General features: G+C 34.3%; 1 protein-coding gene across 3 annotated transcripts in view; it reads left to right on the top strand.

Moving 5' to 3' along the window:
- LOC136029520 (BAR/IMD domain-containing adapter protein 2-like) overlaps positions 1 to 21,457 on the top strand; it is a 178,836-nt gene extending 157,379 nt beyond the window's left edge. The window contains exons 15-16 of one of the 3 annotated variants that reach the window (XM_065707976.1): positions 18,098 to 18,258; positions 20,339 to 21,457. In XM_065707976.1, the coding sequence (XP_065564048.1) occupies positions 18,098 to 18,258; positions 20,339 to 21,050 (873 nt within the window). In that variant the 3' untranslated portion in view covers positions 21,051 to 21,457. The remainder of the gene's footprint in view (positions 1 to 18,097; positions 18,259 to 20,338) is intronic. The other 2 variants (XM_065707986.1, XM_065707995.1) reach the window with 2 other exon arrangements.
- The last annotated feature ends 1,574 nt before the right edge of the window (positions 21,458 to 23,031 follow it).

The following is a 23,031-nucleotide window of genomic DNA, read 5'->3' as shown; positions in this document are numbered from 1 at the left end:
TAAGAATATATGTTCAAGACATAATCAACACTACTTAATATTGAAATACTACAGAAAATGACTATCTCACTTTAGTTTGAAATTATGTAGAAAATTATTGTTTCGCAATGTCCACTTTATTCGTTCTCAATTTTGTAAAATATTGTTTGGAAAAAATAAAGTTTCTGTTCTAGGGCTGAAATAGGTACTTTGGATGCCCAGACATTGAAGATTTCAGGCACGTTTACAGGGCCATGTATTAGAGCAGCCTAAGATTGAAGAGAGAAGGGGGGACGCTCAACTTTGAAAAACACAAAACTACATGTGAATTATATATAGATAGAAATACATGAAAAGCAGTAAATACCACAAGATTTTTGGCACAGATCTGAACCCATGCCCACAACGTGCGTGCCCGGCAAAAACCAATAGTTTGAGTGGGTTTATGGATTTAAATTGTAGTATTTGCTATAGTAGCGACGTTCAAGCAGTTGCTATGAAATAATATAATTCCTTAATTCCAAAGGAAATTCATTTAGCCTCGTACTTTTGTTATTCTTTGTTGAGTGACTTATCACACTTCTAACAGTGAGTGTGTCTTAAAATTACCACTTCAATGCTGACCACAGAATTCAGATTCTCTAAGCTGTTTTCTACTAGGTGTGGCTTGTGAAACAGGCCGAATTGGTTATTTAGGTCTACTTCTGTATTACCAGCATTATTTCTAATAAGTATTCTTCTTAATTTAAATTCTCCAAGGTGTTTTCTATAAGGTTTGGTTTGAGAGATGTTTCAAAGAGGCCAAATTGGCTATTTAGGTCTACTTCTGTATTACTAGCATTGTTTCTAATAGGCTAAGAATTCTTCTTAATTAAAATTCTCTAAGGTGTTTTCAATAAGGTGTGGCTTGTGAGATGTTCCGAACAAGCCAAATTGGCTATTTAGATCTACTTCTGTATTACTAGCATTGTTTTTAATAAGTATTCTACTTAATTTGAATTCTCTAAGGTGTTTTCTATAATGTGTGGCTTGTGAGATGTTTGAAACAGGCCAAATTGGCTTTTTATTAGTTAATTATTGGTTAGCATGCTAGGTTTTGATATAGGACAATAAAGCTTTTTTGTGTTTTCTTTTTTTCTTTATTTTAGGGTACAAATTAAAAGGAAAGTTGAAGTTTATTACAACTATGAATTAGTTGCATTAGTTATTTAATTATTAGTTTGCGTGCTAGGTTTTAGCAGAGGACAACAGAGATTGTATGTGTTATCTTTATCCTTTACTTTATAGTCTAAATTAAAAGTAAGGTTGCAATTTACTGAAACTATTCATTAGTTGAATTAGTTAGTCAATTATTAGATAATCATGCTAGGTTTTGATAGAGGAGGACAGATCGGGGAATACCCTACAGATATGCAGAGTGCCTCCATAGGAGGCACAGACTTAGAAGGACCTTGTCCCTGGGGGTCCATAATAGAAACTGGGGCACCCTCTCCTGGGGTGATAAATACAGGTGGAGGAGGAAGAAGTCCCCTCAAATGTACACTCAACAGGGTCCACTGGCATGTCCACGCGTCACATGAGTTACAAACCTTCTCCCAGTAATGGGTTAAATTGCATGGTGATGCGGAACACCATCGTGGGAGGATCCTCTATAGGAGGACAACTGCGACAGGGCGTAAGATCCAGATTTATGGACAACGGCCTCTGTAAACGGCTGCCTAGATCCTTTCGGGGTACCTGCAAAATTGGGAAACTTGCGGTTAACTTTTCCCACTTGAGGAGTGGCGCCTCTTGAGGAAATTATAGCCTAGTAAGCAGCACAGCACTCGCATGGGATTCTGATTATTGGATATTTTTCTGGGCTTGGTTTGTCTTGATGTGCGTTTTGGGCTGAAAAACCTCTTCCTAGCTTATTTATCTACTATGGGTTCCCTCCCCGTAGTAGAACAATATTTGTAGGCATGAATATATAATGAGTCGGAGGTAATAGGCTTGGGACTGTCTGTGCAGGATTTCGACTCTTGTTGATAGAAGAGCATCGCCAAGTGCTGAAAACCATGTTGTGACCAAGATCGGCCCAGGATTGTACAAAGCCTCCAACTTACTGGAGGTCCCAGGGACTTCTTGCTGTCCGAATCTAAGCCAACTTAAGTGCTTCAGTGTAGACTTGAAAAGATATGTTGGTCACCGTCCTGCACTGGTATCTGGGATCATTGCTTTTCCTGAGCCAAAATAATTTCAAAGATTTAAAGAACATGAAAATTAAAACTTGGAATGTTAAAACGTTAAAAAATGACTATCGCATCAACATTTTGACTGACGAATTCAGGCAGTTTGAACTGGATTTACTAGGAGTTTCAGAAACTCATATCCCAGGAGTAGGAAGCATGAAATTAGGTGACATAGAATTTGTTTACTCAGGCATGAAGGATGGGGTACATAAACAGGAAGTAGGGCTCATGATGAATAAGGAAGCGGCTAAGTCTTGTTTAGGCTGGGAAGGTATAGAATATTAATTGGTCATTTTATGACTAAAAAGTCCAGGGTATCAGTTATAGTAGTATATGCCCCTGTTGACCCAACTGATGGTTCAACAGGTAGAATTTTACTTACAGTTACAGGAGCAAATAGACAGGGTACTAGGTAGAAATAGGGTGTTTTTGCTAGGAGATTTTAATGTCCAGGTTGGTAGAAATAGAGATGGATGGTATCCTAGCCTAGGTAAATTTGATGTAGGAAAAGAAAACAGAAATGGCTACAGACTTTTGCAATTTTGTTGGTATAACAACCTAGTTATAACCAATCCGGTGTTTGGTCACAAAATGGCCCATAAGTTGACATGGTATTCATGTGATGGTAAGACAACAAACCTTATTGATTATGTTATTGTAAACCGAAGACTAGCAGGATCAATACAAAATACTAGGGTGTATAGGAGTGCTGTTATTGATGTTAAAAGTAAAGATCAACATCTAGTAGTGTCTAAGGTTAATTTAAAGCTGAAATTTCGAAAGGGTAACTACTTCCCCAAAAGTTATGATATTGGTAGACTCCAGGATGAAAATTTGAGAAAAAACTTCCAGGAACAGTTGAATACTAAGCTTTAGAATTTAAAATTTGACATTGTTGAAGATGAATGGAATAATTTTAGAAAAACAATTTATGAAGTTGCTGATGGAATGTAAAGAAAGTGGAGAAAGCATTAAAATATGAACTAAGGAGATGTGAAGTGGAGGCGATGGATAAAATTGCTGAGGATCTGGAAGATGCGGATAGACGGCATAATAGTAAAGTATTATACTAGCATGTTAATAAATTGAAAGGGAGTAGTCAATCCGGATAGTCCCAGTTAAAAATAGAAATGGGGCCACAATTAGTAATAAGGAAAAGGTCAAAGAAAGATGGGTGGAACATTTTGAGAATGTGCTAAACCGAGATACAGTTGCAGGAAAAGATATAGATGAAAATGAAAAAGTGTGTGATACCTTGGATTTGAAGGAAGATTTGTCTGGTGAGGAATAATTAGCAACTAAAAGGTACTAAAAGGACTAAAAAATAATAAGGCTCCAGGTTCTGATAGTGTGATAAATGAGTTTCTTGAATATGGTGGCTCTAAGGTTAGGAATAAGCTACTGAAGATTATGAACATGATTTTTGAAAAAGGGGAAGTACCTAATGATTTTAGGAAAACCTTAATTAAATCACTGTATAAGAAAGGTGACAAGAGTGAGTGTCGTAATTATCGAGGCATTAGTCTGGTCTCTGTAGGTAGCAAATTACTGAGTAATATGATACTTTTTAGACTGAGAGATGCTGTAAACAAAGTTTTAAGGGAAGAATAGTGCGGTTTTAGAAAAGATAGAGGATGTGTCGACCACGTTTTCACTCTTAGGTTAACAATTGAGAAGTCTCTTCGCTGTCAAACACCTATGGTCCTCAGTTGTACCGATTATGAGCAAGCTTTCGATTCTGTTGATAGAAGAGCGTTAGCAAGTCTTATCCTTATATGGTATACCAGAAAAATACATTAAAGTGATTTGTGCTATGTACGAGAATAATATTGCTGCGGTTAAGGAAGGAAATGAGGTTAGCAACTGGTTTTGTAATAGATCAGGAGTTAAGCAGGGTTGTGTTCTATTCCCTTTTATATTGATCATTTTGATGGACTTCGTCTTAAGAGCACAGGAAAGGCAATTGGAGACCACGGGATCAAATGGGGAGGAAAAACGCTCCTGGACTTAGATTATGCTCATGATTTAAGCCTATTAGATGAAAGTGTGAGCAAAATGAATGAATTTTTAGAGGTTTTGCGAGTTCAGGGTGCTAGAATAGGCTTGAAAAGTAATGTGAAGAAGACTAAGTTGCTAAGACTAGGAATAAGTGAAGATAAAAAGGTGACGTTGGATACCGAAAAGATTGATCGTGCTGGCAGCTTCACTTACCTTGGTAGTATTATTAGTAAAGACGGTGGAAGCAGTGAAGATGTTAAAAGTAGAATAGCTAAGGCTGAGGGTGTTTTTTCACAGTAAAAAAAAATTTGGAAGAATAGAAAGATAAGTCTACAAACCATGATTAGAATATTGGACGCTACAGTGATGACAGTGGTCAAATATGGGTCTGAAGTATGGGCGCTCCGAAAAGCAGATGGAAATTTACTAGATATTTTCTACAGAAATTGCCTACAGATTGTTCTGGGTCTGACTGTACGTATTTCAAAGAGTAGGTTGTACGAAAAATGTGGTTCAATTCCGCTTTCTAGGGCTATAATGAAAGAAAGGTTGAGATGGCTAGGCCACGTTCTGCGGATGAAGGATGACAGATTGCCGAAGATTGTCCTTTTTGACCAACTGTTCGGGGCTACACGGAAAGCAGGTCGTCCTTGTCTGGGCTGGGAGGATGTCATAAATAAAGATTCAAAGGAAATGGGAACTTCCTGGGAGAGTGTAAAGAGGCAGGTCTTAAATAGATTAGGTTGGAGGAGGAGCAAGCGTAGCTGTTGGCCTCAGGCGGCCAGGCGGCTTGGTGCTGCAGTGAGTTACTAGTAGTAGTAGTAGTCAATGCTGAATCGTCCAAATAAGAACACAAAAGAGCTTAAGTTCAAAACTTTTTTCAGGGTCGTAAATGTTACATCTACATTTTGTTATTTTCCAGTTTTCATATTCTGAAGTTTTATGATGCCAATAACTGTCGTTAGTGTCATTTTCTGAACTTTAGAAGAGGCTAATCATTCTCTTTCTAATAAGTGAATTTACTGTAGGAAATGCACATGAAATTACTTTTAAGGCACTTTTGAAGGAATTTTGGATCAAATGACATTAAGATGCCGTTCGATGCCCTATTTAAGCAAATATCTATTAATCCCTAGGCAACCCAAAAACAGCTTAGTTGTCACTGGCTTTGGCAAAAAATTAGTCTCCGTGGGCAGTGTCATACTAATGGTGACGACTCATCTGTATAATTTAATAGTATAAAATTTCGCCCGTTCTCAAACTACAAATAGTTTATTACGTGAAAGAGTAATATTAAAAACTTAATAAGCATGCTTAAATCATTATGCGAGCGTGTACTTACTAATATGGTTTTCTGTCTTATAAGAAACTGAACTATTATCTATATCTGATCTTTTATTGCATGTAATTAAATAGTAAATCCATTGAAAACTAGCTGTTGGTGTGGCGCTTCGCGCCCTCCCCAAGCCCTCCCCCGTGCGTAAGTCGTTACGCGCCATATTAGTTACGCGCCATTGTAGTTGTGTCCCTGTGTCCCACCTGTGAATATAGATAGAAATATATATGTTTTTCACTACGTAAAACTTGCGAATATACAATATTCTTCGCTGTCCCATTGTCTGTGCATATAAATATATTGTCAGGTTTACCGACTCTTAAACATACAACATATAATTGTCCATGGGAAAACAATCCGTATTCAGATCTATACCGCATTTTTCTAATGATTGCCCTTGGGCTTTGTTGATGGTAATTGCTAATCGAATATTCCCTGTGTCCCCGTCGCCATTTATATATCTCCCATGTGCCCTTTCGGCGTCCCCGTTGTAGTTGTGTCCCTGTGTGCCGGTCGTCATTTATATTCCCTGTGTCCCGGTCGTCATTTGTGTCCCGATGTCTCTGTCTGTAATTTCTCTTTGAGTGTCCCGGTCGTCATTTATATTCCCTGTGTCCCGCTTGTCATTTGTGTCCCGGTGTCCCGGTCTGTAATTTCTCTTTGACTGTCCCGGTCGTCATTTATATTCCTTGTGTCCCGGTATCCCGGTCTGTAACATACGACAATAGATCAATTGTGTTGTAACTATGTTCACGATCCCATTCTACACATGTAGAAATAGAAGCAGTACGATTAGGTGAAGGCATTCCCAAATGCTTAAGAAGTTTCTTTGCAATAGATAAGCACAAATCTTCAATCATAACAAAAGTGCAGTTATAAATTTCTGTTGTAAAGTCCAAGGTCATATCTAACCTTTCTAGCCGTATTCGGTGGAGTATATTATCGGTCATTTGCGATTTGTATTTCTCCCATACCTCTTTAGGAGATGAAGGAGAGCAACTTTTGCCAGAAGACACGGGTCGTAATGTCATGTCTATGAACCGGCGATTGTCCAGGATGTAAAAGCTGTTGTATCTAATCCCAAAATGGATTATATATAAATGTAATAAATGACGAATCATTAATCTATAGGCATAATATTTCATTGCGCTGCATTTCTTATCCATTTCTTTGTTAGTGGCTGGATTTATCAATTTAATATTAAAGTGATAGCCGTCAGCTCCATCCCAAAAAATGATAGGATATTGTAGAGCATCGTAGCATCGATGAGTTTAATAAAAACTTCTCTTTGAAACGCCTTCTTATATACTTATAATGACGTTATATACAAAGCCTTTGACGTCATATACAAATCACCGACCATAACGATTGCCACTTCGTTGATAGTTGCGTATCAGTAGGCATCAATTCAATTGCTGTTTTGAACAGAAGCACTAAATTATTATTTATGTGGAAAAGATGTTGCAATTGGGAAACGATAGTCCTTTCAACATCGTTTTTTTCTTATCATCGGTATCACTTTCAAGTTGTTTGGTTTGTTTTACCCCGATTTGTCTTTCGTTACTATGAAATACATATCGCCAAACCTTTGTTTTTTTTAACTAAAATCTGGTAGGCATTGATGACCTTATCCAAGTCAAAATCCCAAACCCAATCATCATCGCCATCATTTCCAGTTTTGATGCGTTTTGACTCTCGCTGTCCAGGTTGCTCTTGTGATTCCTTGGCTCACTTTCTTTTGGTGATTTCTCTTTGAGACGCAAGCCTGTTTTCACGCTGTTGTTGTGATTCCTCGGCACGCTTTCTTTTCATACTTTCTCTATTAGCCGCAAGCCTGTTTTCACGCTGTTGTTGTGATTCCTCGGCACGCTTTCTTTTCCTACTTTCTCTATTAGCCGCAAGCCTTTTGGCATTAGCTCTTTGAGCAGCTTCCGCGGCTTTTTCTTCTGCCATTGTAGGTTCTGGCCGTCCAGAACCTATCAAGCCGTCCTGCTGGATTCGGGATCCCTTGTCTGAGAGGACGCGGGTTCGAATCCCAGTCTACCCAATTCTTCAGTTTGGGACGGGGGTCAGTGGCGTGACTCTGTAAGCTTAGCCAGAGTCGACCCAGCTCTAAATGGGTACCTGGAGAAATCTGGGGAAGGTAAACAGGAAGGGTGTGTGAAAGCACAGGATGGCTGGCCCCCAACCCCCCATTGCACTTCCTGGCTGAAGGGCCAAGAAACGGAGATCAGCAGCGCCGGTAAGGACTGTAAAGTCTAATGCCGTATCCTTTACCTATTTTTTTATTGTAGGTTCTTCTGTCATTTTAAGATCTATATTAAAAGTTTCTCTTTGATGTTGTGATTCCTCGGCACGCTTTCTTTTCATACTTTCTCTATTAGCCGCAAGCCTGTTTTCACGCTGTTGTTGTGATTCCTCGGCACGCTTTCTTTTCTTACTTTCTCTATTAGCCGCAAGCCTTTTGGCATTAGCTCTTTGAGCGGCTTCCTCGGCTGTTTCTTCTGCCATTATAGGTTCTTCTGTCATTTTAAGATCTATATTAAAAATTTCTCTTTGAAAGGCCTTCTTATATACTTATAATGACGTCATATAGAAAGCCTATAAAAATTTCTCTTTGAAAGGCCTTCTTATATACTTATAATGACGTCATATACAGTCGACAAACATCACGACAGTCGATAAACAAATATGACGTCAGTCGACAATCGACAAACATGACGTCAGTACACAAACAACTTATTTATATATATATATATATATATATATATATATATATATATATATATATATATATATATATATATATATATATATATATATATATATATATATATATATATATATATATATATATATATATATATATATATATATATACTAGCTGTTGGGGTGGCGCTTCGCGCCACCCCAACACCTAGTTGGTGGGGGCGCTTCGCGCCCCCCCAAGCCCCCCCGCGCGCGTAAGTCGTTACGCGCCATATTAGTTACGCGCCATTGTAGTTGTGTCCCTATGTCCCACCTGTGAATATAGATATATATATATATATATATATATATATATATATATATATATATATATGTTTTTAACTACGTAAAACTTGCGAATATACAACATTCTTTGCTGTCCCATTGTCTGTGCATATAAATAGATTGTCAGGTTTACCGACTCTTGAACATGCAACATATAATGGTCCATGGGAAAACAATCCGTATTCAGATCTATACCTCATGATTCTAATGATTGCCCTTGAGCTTTGTTGATGGTGATTGCTAATCGACCATTCCCTCAGTCGCCATCGTCATTTATATATCCCCCTGTGCACCCCGGCGTCCCCTTTGTAGTTATGTCCCTGTGTCCCGGTCGTCATTTGTGTCCCGGTGTTCCAGTCTGTGATTTCTCTTTGAGTGTCCCGGGCGTCATTTATATTCCTTGTGTCCCGGTCGTCATTTATATCCCCCTGTGCCCCCCGGCGTCCCCATTGTAGTTGTGTCCCTGTGTCCCGGTCGTCATTTATATTCCCTGTGTCCCGGTCGTCATTTGTATCCCGGTGTCCCGGTCTGTATATACATTCGTTTTTTAGTTTTGTTTTTCTCCTTTATTTTTGTTTTAACTACGTAAAACTTGCGAATATACAACATTCTTTGCTGTCCCATTGTCTTTGCATATAAATAGATTGTCAGGTTTACCGACTCTTGAACATGCAACATATAATGGTCCATGGGAAAACAATCTGTATTCAGATCTATACCTCATGATTCTAATGATTGCCCTTGAGCTTTGTTGATGGTGATTGCTAATCGACCATTCCCTGTCCCGGTGTCCCGGTCGTCATTTACATCCCCCTGTTTCCCCCGGTGTCCCCGTTGTAGTTGTGTCCCTGTGTCCCGGTCGTCATTTATATTCCCTGTGTCCCGGTCGTCATTTGTATCCCGGTGTCCCGGTCTGTATATACATTCGTTTTTTAGTTTTGTTTTTCTCCTTTATTTTTTTCCTTTTTTTTTCTTTTTTAGCTTATTTAGATTTTTAGATTTTTTAGTTTTTTTATTAGTTTTTAGTTTTTTTTTCTTTTTAGTTTTTTTGTCCCGGTCGTCATTTATATCCCCCTGTTTCCCCCGGTGTCCCCGTTGTAGTTGTGTCCCTGTGTCCCGGTCGTCATTTATATTCCCTGTGTCCCGGTCGTCATTTGTATCCCGGTGTACCGGTCTGTATATACATTCGTTTTTTAGTTTTGTTCTTCTCCTTTATTTTTTTCCTTTTTTTTTCTTTTTTAGTTTATTTAGATTTTTAGATTTTTTAGTTTTTTTATTAGTTTTTAGTTTTTTTTTCTTTTTAGTTTTTTTGTAGTTTTTACCTTCTTTTTAGTTTTGTTAATTTTTTTTTTACTTATGTCCTGGTCGTCATTTATACTCCCTGTGTCCCGGTGCTTTGTTGATTGCTAATCGAACATTCCTTTTGTCCTGGTCGCTTTCTCTTTGAGTGTCGTCATTTATTTTTTTCTTTTTTAGTTCTTTTAGTTTTTACCTTTTTTAGTTTTTTAGATGAAAATTTTTTTTAGTTTTTTCCTTTTTTTCTTTTTAGTTTTTTATTGGTTTTTACCTTTATGTTAGCTTATTTTTCAGTTTTTCCTTTTTTTTAGTTTTTTTTATTTTTTATTTTTTTTAGTTTTTTACCTTTTTTTAGTTTTTTTAGTTTTTTTAGTTTTTTAGCTTTTTACTTTTTTTATTAGTTTTTAGTTTTTTTGTAGTTTTTGCCTTTTTTTAGTTTTTTCAGTTTTTTTTTTAGTTTTTTATTGGTTTTTACCTTTATTTTAGCTTATTTTTCAGTTTTTTCCTTTTTTTAGTTTTTTTTAGTTTTTAGTTTTTTTAGTTTTTTACCTTTTTTTAGTTGTTTTAGTTTTTTTAGTTTTTTAGCTTTTTTATTTTTTTTATTTGTTTTTAGTTTTTTTGTAGTTTTTGCCTTTTTTTTAGTTTTTTTAGTTTTTTAGCTTTTTTATTAGTTTTTAGTTTTTTTTGTAGTTTTTGCCTTTTTTTAGTTTTTTTAGTTTTTTAGCTTTTTTATTTTTTTTATTAGTTTTTAGTTTTTTTTGTAGTTTTTGCCTTTTTTTAGTTTTTTCAGTTTTGACGTCACCTGATCCAGTTTTTTCAGGTGACGTCACCTGATCCACGATCCACAGATCCACAGACAACTTATTTTTATATATATAGATAGTTTTTTTTTTTTACTTATGTCCTGGTCGTCATTTATACTCCCTGTGTCCCGGTGCTTTGTTGATTGCTAATCGAACATTCCTTTTGTCCTGGTCGCTTTCTCTTTGAGTGTCGTCATTTATTTTTTTCTTTTTTAGTTCTTTTAGTTTTTACCTTTTTTAGTTTTTTTTAGTTTTTTAGATGAAAATTTTTTTTAGTTTTTTCCTTTTTTTCTTTTTAGTTTTTTATTGGTTTTTACCTTTATTTTAGCTTATTTTTCAGTTTTTTCCTTTTTTTTAGTTTTTTTTTATTTTTTATTTTTTTTAGTTTTTTACCTTTTTTTAGTTTTTTTAGTTTTTTTAGTTTTTTAGCTTTTTTACTTTTTTTATTAGTTTTTAGTTTTTTTTTGTAGTTTTTGCCTTTTTTTAGTTTTTTCAGTTTTTTTTTTTAGTTTTTTATTGGTTTTTACCTTTATTTTAGCTTATTTTTCAGTTTTTTCCTTTTTTTTAGTTTTTTTTAGTTTTTAGTTTTTTTAGTTTTTTACCTTTTTTTAGTTTTTTTAGTTTTTTTAGTTTTTTAGCTTTTTTATTTTTTTTATTAGTTTTTAGTTTTTTTTGTAGTTTTTGCCTTTTTTTAGTTTTTTTAGTTTTTTAGCTTTTTTATTAGTTTTTAGTTTTTTTGTAGTTTTTGCCTTTTTTTAGTTTTTTTAGTTTTTTAGCTTTTTTATTTTTTTTATTAGTTTTTAGTTTTTTTTGTAGTTTTTGCCTTTTTTTAGTTTTTTCAGTTTTGACGTCACCTGATCCAGTTTTTTCAGGTGACGTCACCTGATCCATCCACAGACAGACAGACAACTTATTTTTATATATATAGATTTATATTTATATTTTTTATATTTATTAATATTTTTTTAGTTTTCTTTTTCTCTTATTTTTCAGTTTTTTCCTTTTTTTTAGTTTTTTCTTTTTTAGTTTTTAGTTTTTTTTTGTTTTTTACCTTTTTTTAGTTTTTTTAGTTTTTTTAGTTTTTTAGCTTTTTTAGTTTTTTTATTAGTTTTTAGTTTTTTTTAGTTTTTGCCTTTTTTTAGTTTTTCATTTTTTTTTAGTTTTTAGTTTTTTACCTTTTTTTAGTTTTTTAGCTTTTTTAGTTTTTTTTCTTTTTAGTTTTTTTTGTAGTTTTTACCTTTTTTAGTTTTTTTTCTTCTTTTGTATTAGTGTGAAATAATTCAGACGTCATATGCGGACAAACACGACGTCACTCGACAGACAGACAGACAGACATAACCCACAAACAACTTATTTTTATATATATTTATTCATATTTTTTTAGTTTTCTTTTTCTCTTTTATTTTTCAGTTTTTTCCTTTTTTTTAGTTTTTTTCTTTTTTAGTTTTTAGTTTTTTTTTTTTTTACCTTTTTTTAGTTTTTTTTAGTTTTTTTAGTTTTTTAGCTTTTTTAGTTTTTTTATTAGTTTTTATTTTTTTTGTAGTTTTTGCCTTTTTTTATTTTTTTCAGTTTTTTTTTAGTTATTAGATTTTTACCTTTTTTTAGTTTTTTTTAGTTTTTTAGCTTTTTTAGTTTTTTTTTCTTTTTAGTTTTTTTTGTAGTTTTTACCTTTTTTAGTTTTTTTCTTCTTTTGTATTAGTGTGAAATAATTCAGACGTCATATGCGGACAAACATGACGTCACCTGATCCACACACAGATCCACACACAGACAACTTATTTTTATATATATAGATATATATATATATATATATATATATATATATATATATATATATATATATATATATATATATATATATATATATATATATATATATATATATATATATATATATATATATATATATATATATATATATATATATATATATATATAGAATAAACCGGAAAAAGCGATGAAGCATACACATCACGAGCAAAATCACACAAAAAGACGAATGATTCTGAACAGCTAAAGAAAGTTAACACCTCATATCTTAAAACAAAAGAATAACGAACACATTTACTCCCTTTAAACGAGCAACTGTGTATTTATTTAAAACATCTGTTTTATTAGAATTACATGCCTTTTTAGTATTTTTCCCAGAGGGTTACGTTGAATCTAACCCGAATCCGTGATATCAGGAATAAGTTCGCATTATCTTAAGTTAGAAGACAAGCGACAACAAGAATCAATACATACAAGCCTGCCGCGTGCCAAGTGCCAGGGTCCGATCTATGATCAAGATGATCCACAAATTCGAAAAAATTTGTTTAGAGCTTTAGTTTCTTTAACATTTTTTTTTTTTATTTAAACGACGTCATATTCATCATCAGTATTGTAAAGACGTCCTGCTACAACAAAAAAGGCTGCATACATGATGTCATATTGAAGATTAGTCGAAGATTATCCGACTTTTGAATAAACATTCTGAACGTTGGAATTGCAAGCGTACCCTAGAAAAATAATGGCAACATAACAAAGTAATGCAATAAATTATTTTTATTGAAATAGTGGCATGTAGAATATCATCATAAAGAAATGAATGCTTTGGAAATCGTTCCACAAAAAATTTCATCATGTTTTCTCTTGAGAAGAAAACTTATTCCATTTCGGTGTCACAGACGACTATTAACATGGTTCCAGCCACAATCTCATCACGAATTTCATCGTTGGTATTATTGGGTTCATTGCCTGTATCTGTTCATAAACTGTCGATGGTACTAATACCGTTTAAAGGTTTTTTTTTTTTAATCAATTCATCTTTATATTCCTTTGTTATATTATGTACCCCCCTTTTGCATACAAGTCCGGTTGTCATTTTCCGTCACGCGTCAACCCAAAATCAATCCGATCTTTTAGCCCTTAGTTCTATTACTATCTACCTTAGTTCTGCCCTAGGAATGATGAATGGACGGATGGATGATATACCTACTATCAACAAGTGAAATGACATCAGTTTTATACAATCCTTAAAAGGGCTAATTCGAGATTTGCCTCTCACCCGCACTATCTGTCTTGGCTTTTTCTACAATCAGCCATGGCCTGGTGTTTGCAACTAGTAAGTAAGTAAGTAAGTATGACGGCACTAGATCCTCAAGGTCCAAACCAAAGGCGCTGATCTCCATTTGTGGCCCTTCAGCCAGGAAGGGAAATGGGGAGGGGGCTGGGGGCCAGTAATCCTGTGCTTTCGCACACCCTTCCTGCTTACCTTCCCCCCATATCTCCAGGTACCCATTTAAAGCTGGGTCGACTCTTGCTGAGCTTACAGAGTCACGCCACTGACCCCCGTCCCAAACCAAATAACTGGCTATGCCAGGGATCGAACCCGTTCCGCTTAGACAAAGAATTCTCAAAACAGCGTGCCGTAACTACTTGATTTTAATTAACATAACCTTCGTTCTGCCCAAGGAATGATGTATGGACGAATGGATGATAGACGCATCTATCAACGAGTGAAATGACATCATTTTTATACAGTCCTAAAAAGGGCTTATGCCAAATTTGCCTCACACCCGAACTATCGATCTTGGCTTTTTCTTCAATCAGCCATGGCTTGATACCCGCAACTATTTGATTTTAATTAAAAATCAACGGACTATCTCACCCTATCACCCGGACTATCTGTTTTGACTTTTTCTACAATTAGCCATGATTTGATGCCTGCAACTACCTGATTTTAATTAAAAATCAACTTACTCGGTCTTGGCCTTCGGCCTCGACCTCTCACCCGCACTATCTCTCTTAACTTTTTCTACAATCAGCCATGGCTTGATGCCCACAACTACTTGATTTTAATTAAATCAAGTAGTTGCGGGCATCAATTCAAGCTAATTGTAAAAAGCCAAGTCAGACTGTCTACCTCAGTTTTGCCCTACTAATGATGTATGGACGGATGGACGATACTTATCCATCAATCATATGTTACTTGTGTAATTGTGCCTGTATCATAGACACTGAAAACAATACACCCTCTACTTAGGCAAATATGACGTATGTATGCTTTTCGCATGTATAAATAAATATGACATCTCGAACATGAATCTCTTTTTCGAAAATTAAGGCTCTTAATGAATTTTCTGAAACTTCTGACCTATATAGCTCGTTATGATCATAATGACCAATATGTATATGTGTGCATACATAAATTTATATTTATTGCTCATTTCAAATAGTTCGTGGTAACGAACTGTTAGTCAGGAGCGACCTGGTTCAATAGTAACCGAAACTTTAACAACGGAGTTTTGATACCAGTAAATATATATAAAAAAAAAACAAGTGCCATAAAAATTTATCCGAATTTCAAATATCTAAGTTTCGTTAGATTTAGTCTTACCATCAAAAGTTACGAGCCTGATTTTAGAAAAAGGGAGGAGAACCCCCTACAAGTCCCTGAATCTTAATGAAAACCACGCCATCAGATCCAGCATATCAGAAAAACCCACAGCAGAGGTTTCGATTTCCTATCTGAAAAAATGTGGAGTTTTGTATTTTTGCGAGCAGAAAGATCACGGATGCGTGTTTGTTCGTTGTTTTTTTCGGGTGATTGTATCGACCCCGTGATCCTAGAACATCGTGAGAGGGCTCAAAGAAAATTTAAAGTTCTAGTGCCTTTTTAAGTGACCAAAAAAATTGGAGGCCAACTAGGCCCCCTCTCACGCCCCTTTTTTTCTCCAAGTTGTTCGATCAAAATTTCGAGATAGCTATTTTGTTCAACATAGCTGAAATGCCGAATAAGTATGCCTTTGGAGATATCATGATTCCCTACATCTCGTGGAGAAAGGTTTTTAAGTTACAAAATTTGCCCATTGTTTACGTGTAGTATTTGTTATTAGGAAGTATGCATACATTTTACAGGGGGCGGGGATTTTCCAAGAGGAGGGAAATTTCCAGGGGGTGAATTTTTCAAGAGAAATTTTACACTAGGGGAATTCGCCAGAATTCCTTTACGAAATTGTTCTTGTGTCTTGCTTTCTCATTGCCGACTCAATTTTACGCGTGGAGTGAAAAAGGGTAATTGTTCGGGGTAAATTTTGACCAGGATTGAATTAAAAGAAGAATAAATTCATAGGGAGAAGGGATTTATCCGTGGAGGTGTAGCCAGATTTCCTGGCATTGCTTAAAAAAAATCATAAATTAAATGAAAAAAAGGTTTTTCAACTGAAAGTAAGGGCAACATCAAAACTTAAAACAAATAAATTATTACGTATATGAGGGGGTTACTCCTCCTCAACACCTCGCTCTTTAAGCTAAAGTTTAAGTTATGTCTCAATTCCTCAAGAATGAGTCCCGAAAACTCTTTCTTTAGTAAGAAATAAGAAGCTTTTTTTAAAAGTACTAAAAAACTTTAGCGTAAAGAGCGAGGTTTTGCGGAGGAGCAACCCCTCTCATGTGCGTAATAATTCCTGTTTGTTTTAAGTTTTAATGCTGCTTCTTACTTTCAGTTGAAAAAACTGTTTTTTTTTTATTTAATAAAGAAATTAGGTTTATATCTTGTTTTGGGGATAAAGTAGTGATTTTACTTTTGGGAAGAGTTCAATAAAACTCTCTGCTTTGTTTATTTTGTGTTATGAATAAAATAGTTTCTTGCCTGATTTCTTCTTTTGACATCGCATTGTTCAAGTTACCATTTTGTGATACATTTTAATCCATTATGATCCATATTATAAAACATTTTCCCCTCGATGTTACTTAGTGATCAAACAAGGAAATCTTAGCTCTCTTCATTTGTTTCCCTTCGGATCTTTTTTTTTTTTTTTTTTTTATAACTCAGGCAATAGTTCAGTTTTGGCTTCTATTATAAGGCTTCAAGTCTATTGATTCGTCTAATTTTATTTTCCGTGATGTGATCCTCGTAGCTTCTTGCAAGCCAAAACCTGTTAATAAATCAGTGAGTTAGGTTATAGAATAAAATACGGCTAGGAAATTTGAACAACTTGTAATTACTCTCCATTGCTAAGAAAAATACATTAACTTAGTTGTTGAACAAAGATATCAATTAAAAAAAAAGCATAACGTAGTAGTTCTGAATTTTCGTTAAAATGTCACAAGTTACAGAAAAGAAAAGAAAATATACCAAAGTTTCTTTGGAGGGAACCGGAGGGATGTAGGATTTTTTTTTTACATTACAATTCGTAAAAAAGGGGGAAAGACAAAGAAATCTGTGCCGCTGAAAAAGTTTTGTGTTCGACTCTAACAGAAGGAAAGCTTAAAATTAATGCAATTCCAACTGACTTTTGAATATTCATAAAGAGCTATAGCATTTATAAGAATTAGTAAGTGGAGGCATATAGTACGCAATAATTTATTTGGGAGGTGAAGGGGAATCTAAAAAAGTGAACGATTGTAAGAATATGTCTATTGAAATTTCTGAAGGGGTAGGGACTCAAAGTCCCCCAACATTCCTTGCACGCGCAACTGTTTCCTCACAAGTAGGCACTGCGTTTTTTTTAAATCAATCGATCATTGCGTTTTGGAGCTGTTTATACTATAAAAATAATGTTGACTGACCTATGAAGAGGATGGGCCATCTAATTTTGCTAATAATAAGAAACTGAGAGGGTACAAAAGTACTGATTTTGGTGGACCTTGCTGCAATATTCCTATAATTTGTTGATATAACACTATACTGTAGAGAACTTGAGAGGGTTTACTTTTTATATTGGTTGACGATTTTAACTTTGTAGAAATCAACCGAAACGTGCACAGATAGCAAACAAGCGAAATAGTTTAAAAAGACTATAATACGCAATAGCTTGTGTTTTCCTGTGGTATAGAGCACAAAGTCTACTTACAACAGGTTTGACAATTGAATTCAGGAGATATCTCACCTTTCTCTCTACTTTCATACTCTACTTTTCATTCATACCCACTCTACTTTCATACCCACCTGTCTCTCTACTTTTTATTAGAATGCTCCTTCGAAACTAAGTTGACAGATTTAAGGGACTTTTTAAAGTTGAAATGTTGACGAAGATTTTGGAAGATACTAAACATTTGGAAAGCCAGTTGGTACGGCAATTTATTTTAAAATAAGGTTCTACGGCTACTGGGATCCCTTTCTTCTAGGGTCTATTAAAATGGACTATACATTAATAAAAATATTTGACGGAGAAAATTAAAAAAATAATCAGCAAAAGAATAGTGTGAAGAAACACGCAATTATAAAATAAATGATAGTAAAGCTTTAGATTTCACATCTGAGTCCTGGCCCGAAGATCTCACCCTCCCTGTGTAAGGGCCTACTTCCAACCAGTATTCACCCTCAGAAATCACAGTTAAATACTCAGCTTCTAAATAAACAAACACACAAAACCAATCATTATTACCAACGAGTTCCTTTCTGCCTTTTTTTTTCGCTCATTTACTTTGTTTCTCAGGATGGAAGTTTGGCGGAACCTGAAGGTAGAAGTCTGATATTGCCACCAGACCCAACTCCTCCTCCTTCAAGCCTCAATAACAGTGACGATAGTGGTTTTAGCTTAGATGGTCATGTTCCCCAGACAGAAGTAGATTATGCTAATAACGATGAAATAGGAAAGTAAGTTGGAAAGTAGTTTTATTGAATTGTCAGAAATTTAAATATATAAAGACCGAGAGAAGATTCAAAAGAATCATTGTTATGGCATGACACTTTCAAATAGTATGTGCAAACCCTTGAAATGAAAGAGCTAGCTCCTAAGCTTTTTCATCTATCTCAGGCAATATAAAAATGGAATAGAATTTGGTATATCCTAATACCTTGCAAATGAGGCTCCAAATTCATTTTCAGTGTTACTAATTTTGTTGTTGTTAATTTAGGGACTCATTAAAGGGTAAAACTGAAAAATTTTTCAAAAACGTCATGCTGAAATGTAGCCTTTTTTTAACGTTCGCAAATAATTTTTTTGGGTATCAATGCTTATATCAAAAAACAAATTATATCACAACAATTAGGTATGAAAAAAAACAGCAACAAAAAGGAAAATGGAAAATCTAGCTAATTCCATTATGGATTGTAAAGGGGGAAAACTTGCGTCAAAGAGCTATCGATAAGCATAAGACAACTAGATGGTACCATTCCAGAACTACCAAAAACTTCCAAAATATTGGAGTGTGGGAGGATTGTGCACAGAAGATTTGGCCTAAGGGGATTGGGACTGCGATGACCTGTTATTATTAACAGTTTTAGTATTGCTTAAAGAATCTAGTCTACGATCCCAAGGCAATTAGTAAGAAAGTTGGGAAGATGCTACTAGTGAATATTTAGCCACTAGTCACATGTCTGATTCACTTTATAATATCTGATTCCAAGACAGCCTCTAAGTAAGTCGACAAATACCTCAAATAATTTCGCAAACTGTACAAAAGAATTACCTATGTTACTTAGCTATGCGCTCTGATCTTTAATCTTCCAGCGAAATTTCTAAAGTTTATGTTTCCTTTCTTAACTCACTTCAAAAACCCAAGTAATAAAAGAAATGAATTCAAAAGCTAAGAAAATATCCAATTACGGTTATATAAAATTCAATTATAGTTTCAATGGTAAAGTTAAGTAATCTTTTTTTGTTTTTAGTATTCATCATTAGGTCCTCACGTTCATCAGTTCCTTTTTCTATAGTTTGCTTTGATTTAGTTTTCCCTTTATTTCCGGTTTCGGCACATAAGATGGCATGGAAGTAGGTCCAAAATATCTCCCAATTACTTGATTATGATTTGTGTTATACTGTTGTTGCTCTGTTTAAAAACCTTGGACATTTCATGTTAGAAAATATTTGACGATAGGTCTTCAAAATTATTGTGGAAAACGAGAAATTATGAAAAAAACGTCATAAACTAATATATCTTCTTATTTTAATTTTTTTGAGATGTTCTTTTTTTTTAACTTCTCTGTGCTTCATAAATAATCCTCATAGGCATAGATACTGTCTTTGTTAGCCCAGTCGGCAAGCTCCATAAAAAAGAAATTCATAAAAAAGAAAGAAAGAAATCATTTGAAAACATCTTACTTCAAATATTCGTTTTACACGATATTATTCGCAAATAATCTCTCACATATGATAATTCACATTTTATTCACAAGTAATATCCAAGAATATTATTTCTATATAATATTTCAGAAGTACAATAAGTATTATACAAAATGTTTGACACACTAGCTGTATTATAACAGTATAGGGCCAAACAGACGGACAGAACAACTTCAACCGATGAATGCATTTGCTTTTTTTGCCTTTTAAATTTCTTATGTTTTTTTTTTTTTTTTTTCGTTTTTTTTTTACTAAACTGGCGTAGAAGTCTTTGCTTTGCTTCTTAAATAATGGCAGTAAACACTGGAATAGGGCAATTTTTCAAATTGGAGGTGGCCAAAAGTTCATTAAATTTTTGAAATTTTAATAATTATTTTCTTCGCATTTTCAAAATTAAACCCTTTTTATCTTTATTATTTTGTGCAATAAGCATTAAAATCCAAATTCTTCCTTTTTCTTAACCTTAGCGGTTATATTTGTTTTTCGCTTTCTTTTTTTCGCTTAATTTTGCATGCGAAAAAGCATTTGATAATGATCTTTTTATTTCTGTTTTTTGGCTTTTCTATTATATTTTCGCTTTCTCTTATTATTTGTCTTATGTTCCACCCTTAGGAAACTGAGTAGAGCATGTTCCCGTGACTTCTTGCTATATCAGTCAGCACTTGATCTTCAGAAAGATGTAGAAGAACATATGCATAACCGATTCTGTATGACATTAGAACGGCCGCTTCCAAAAAAGAATCACACCGAAAGTCATTTAGCTACACTAGGACGAAAACCTAAAAAATCTTTACAAGAAGCCAAGGGTAGCATTAAAAAATTCTTGAGTTTGTTACGCGTTGCAGGTCCAATGTCAAAAGAAACAACTTGTGAAGAGGATAGACTACCAGATTGGGAGCATTCTTCAGAAGTTGAAGTAACAGCATGCAAGCCCAAACCCAGTGCAATGCCCCGTTTACCCCCTCCCAAGCCACCATTACAGACAAGACCATCACCAATGTTCGTCAAAAGACCTCCCAAGTGCACACCATCTTCTTCAATATTACCACGTCGCTGCCATAAAAAACTTTCACGTCACAGTGACGAATTGACTACAGTAAATAATGGTTTACAACCTCATAAAAAGTGCAAGAGTGAAACGAATCTTTTTCAAGACAACTCTATTGTGTTTTTCCATGATTTGCTTTATCCTACATTTTTAGAAATGAATGAAAGGGAAGTGTCCCCAAGGCCATACACCCTTCCCAGAGATGTCAGAAAAACCGGTCGTGTAAGGTTTCATTATACTGACAGTGATATTCTATCGAAAATTGTGAATTCATAAAAAGAAAACCAGCATTTTCAAAGATAAAGGAATGATAGTTCCCCTTCATAGTTAGTACCATAAAAAATAAAGTAGAGTCAGTGTTCGAATGTGCTAAATAGTTGCTGAAGAGAGAGGATGAGATTTTAACAAGTAGTAGCTTTTTTTCAAGTAACCAGAAACTAGACGTCTACTCACAGTGAAACTCTAAAGGAAATTGTGAACTCTCAAAAATGAAATATGTATCTTAAAAAAGAAGGGCTATTCACATTGTGAAAAAAGAAGGGAATTATTCACATCGTGAAGCATACTCAAAATACAGTCTGTAATCGAACACTCAACACCCTAGACCCGGATTCACAGCTTCTAAGTTCTTGTTTTACTAATCTGTAATTAAAAATCAAATAAATAAACATTTATTTTTCCAATAGTAATGCTAGGTAACGAGATAATGCATTATTTAGGTTTTTAAAGGTTTGTTCCCTAAAATACAAGTTTTAGTTATTAAATATCGCTTAGATACGCTAAGAGTGTGCAGATCCTTTTTTTCCTCTTTGTTTTTAAAGGTGGATCAGGAAGATTCGCGTTTTTGGAGAAAACATTTTTAGCTTTTGAATAAGGGGAAATTGTGTGCTCAATTGTCACTTATAACACTTTCGCTCGGCAAAGTTCGTGTATAATTCTGTGTTTATAAGACAGTTTCTTGGAGATTGTTTTCAAGAAAGTTTGAAATTTCTTGTGCGCGTTGTTTTACTTTTGAATCTTAAATGCAGAACAACGATTTTTGCGAATGTTTTTGCTCATGTCGGCATTTTAGTCAAATTCTGGGACCTTTTGAGCCTATTTCTTCGAAGGAAAACTATACCATTTGTCCATCCACTAATAATAAAAAAAACAAGACCTATTTGCGAGTGAGATTTCATTTCTTTGTTGTGATATTTCATAACGGCTTCTTCATAAATGAGATTTTGCACGATTGCGAGTCCCATGTTTTAATTGTATAGGTTTTCTTATTGTACCTGCAGGCTAATTGTTATTTTCCTCTTTTTCTAAATCGTATCTGGCTAGAATTTTCTATAATGAAAAATAAACAATTAAATAAATGAAAACCTAAATATAATCGTTTAGGAGGTTTTTGTATTGTGTCTGCAGGCTAACTGTTTTTTTCGTCTTTTCCTAAATCATACCTGGTTACAATTTTTTAAAATAGTTTCACCTCTTAAAATTCAGACTTTAAAATTATCCCTTATGCTTTTCTGTATTGTGCATGTTTGGGTTATAGCCTGTATTTTGTGATTTTACAGGTGTCGATATCAAAGGGACTTGGGAACTGTGCATGCAAGAGAAAAGTTTCCAAGGATAGTTAAACTGAACTTGGATTCTCAAAATTTTCATTTGATCCACTACCCCCTCTCAAACCCTCCCCAAAGAGTCACAGGGATAACAACTTAATTTCTTTATTTTTTGGTATCCAGTTTTCTTCTTTGTTCTAGAAATTGTACTTTCGTTTCAGCAGACTATTGATAATCATGACAGAATTGAAAAATTTGGGCGATGAATAGAAAAAATTATCCTCACTTTCTACCACCCTATAAATTACTTTTCCTTAATAAATTATTGCTAAACGATGCTCTTTACTGAGGATCATTACCACGGCATATACAAAAGAAAAAAAACATAATTCAATAGACAAAAATTGCAGTCTGAAAGTATGATGAAAGACAGAAAATAGAAGACACCAAACAAAAATGTTTGTACTTCAAATTTAAAAGGAATATAATCCAACAAAATAGGTTCAATAAAACATTTGATCCAATCATTTGACCATGTTTATCTATCAAACTACCATTGAGTAACTTCTTTCTTGATTTTTTCGATTCTAGAGAACAATTTTGATATAAATACTTTAAACGTGTCGCGCATTTTCAGTCAACTATCTATTGATATTCTAACTATTCACAGTTGTTGATTTAATTAAAATGCGCACCACGTTTAAATTATG

Source organism: Artemia franciscana, chromosome 1, assembly GCF_032884065.1.
Source record: "Artemia franciscana chromosome 1, ASM3288406v1, whole genome shotgun sequence".
Classification (NCBI taxonomy): Eukaryota; Metazoa; Arthropoda; class Branchiopoda; order Anostraca; family Artemiidae; genus Artemia; species Artemia franciscana.
The sequence above is the reverse complement of the archived record's forward strand: the minus strand, read 5'-3'. Positions and strand labels throughout refer to the sequence as shown.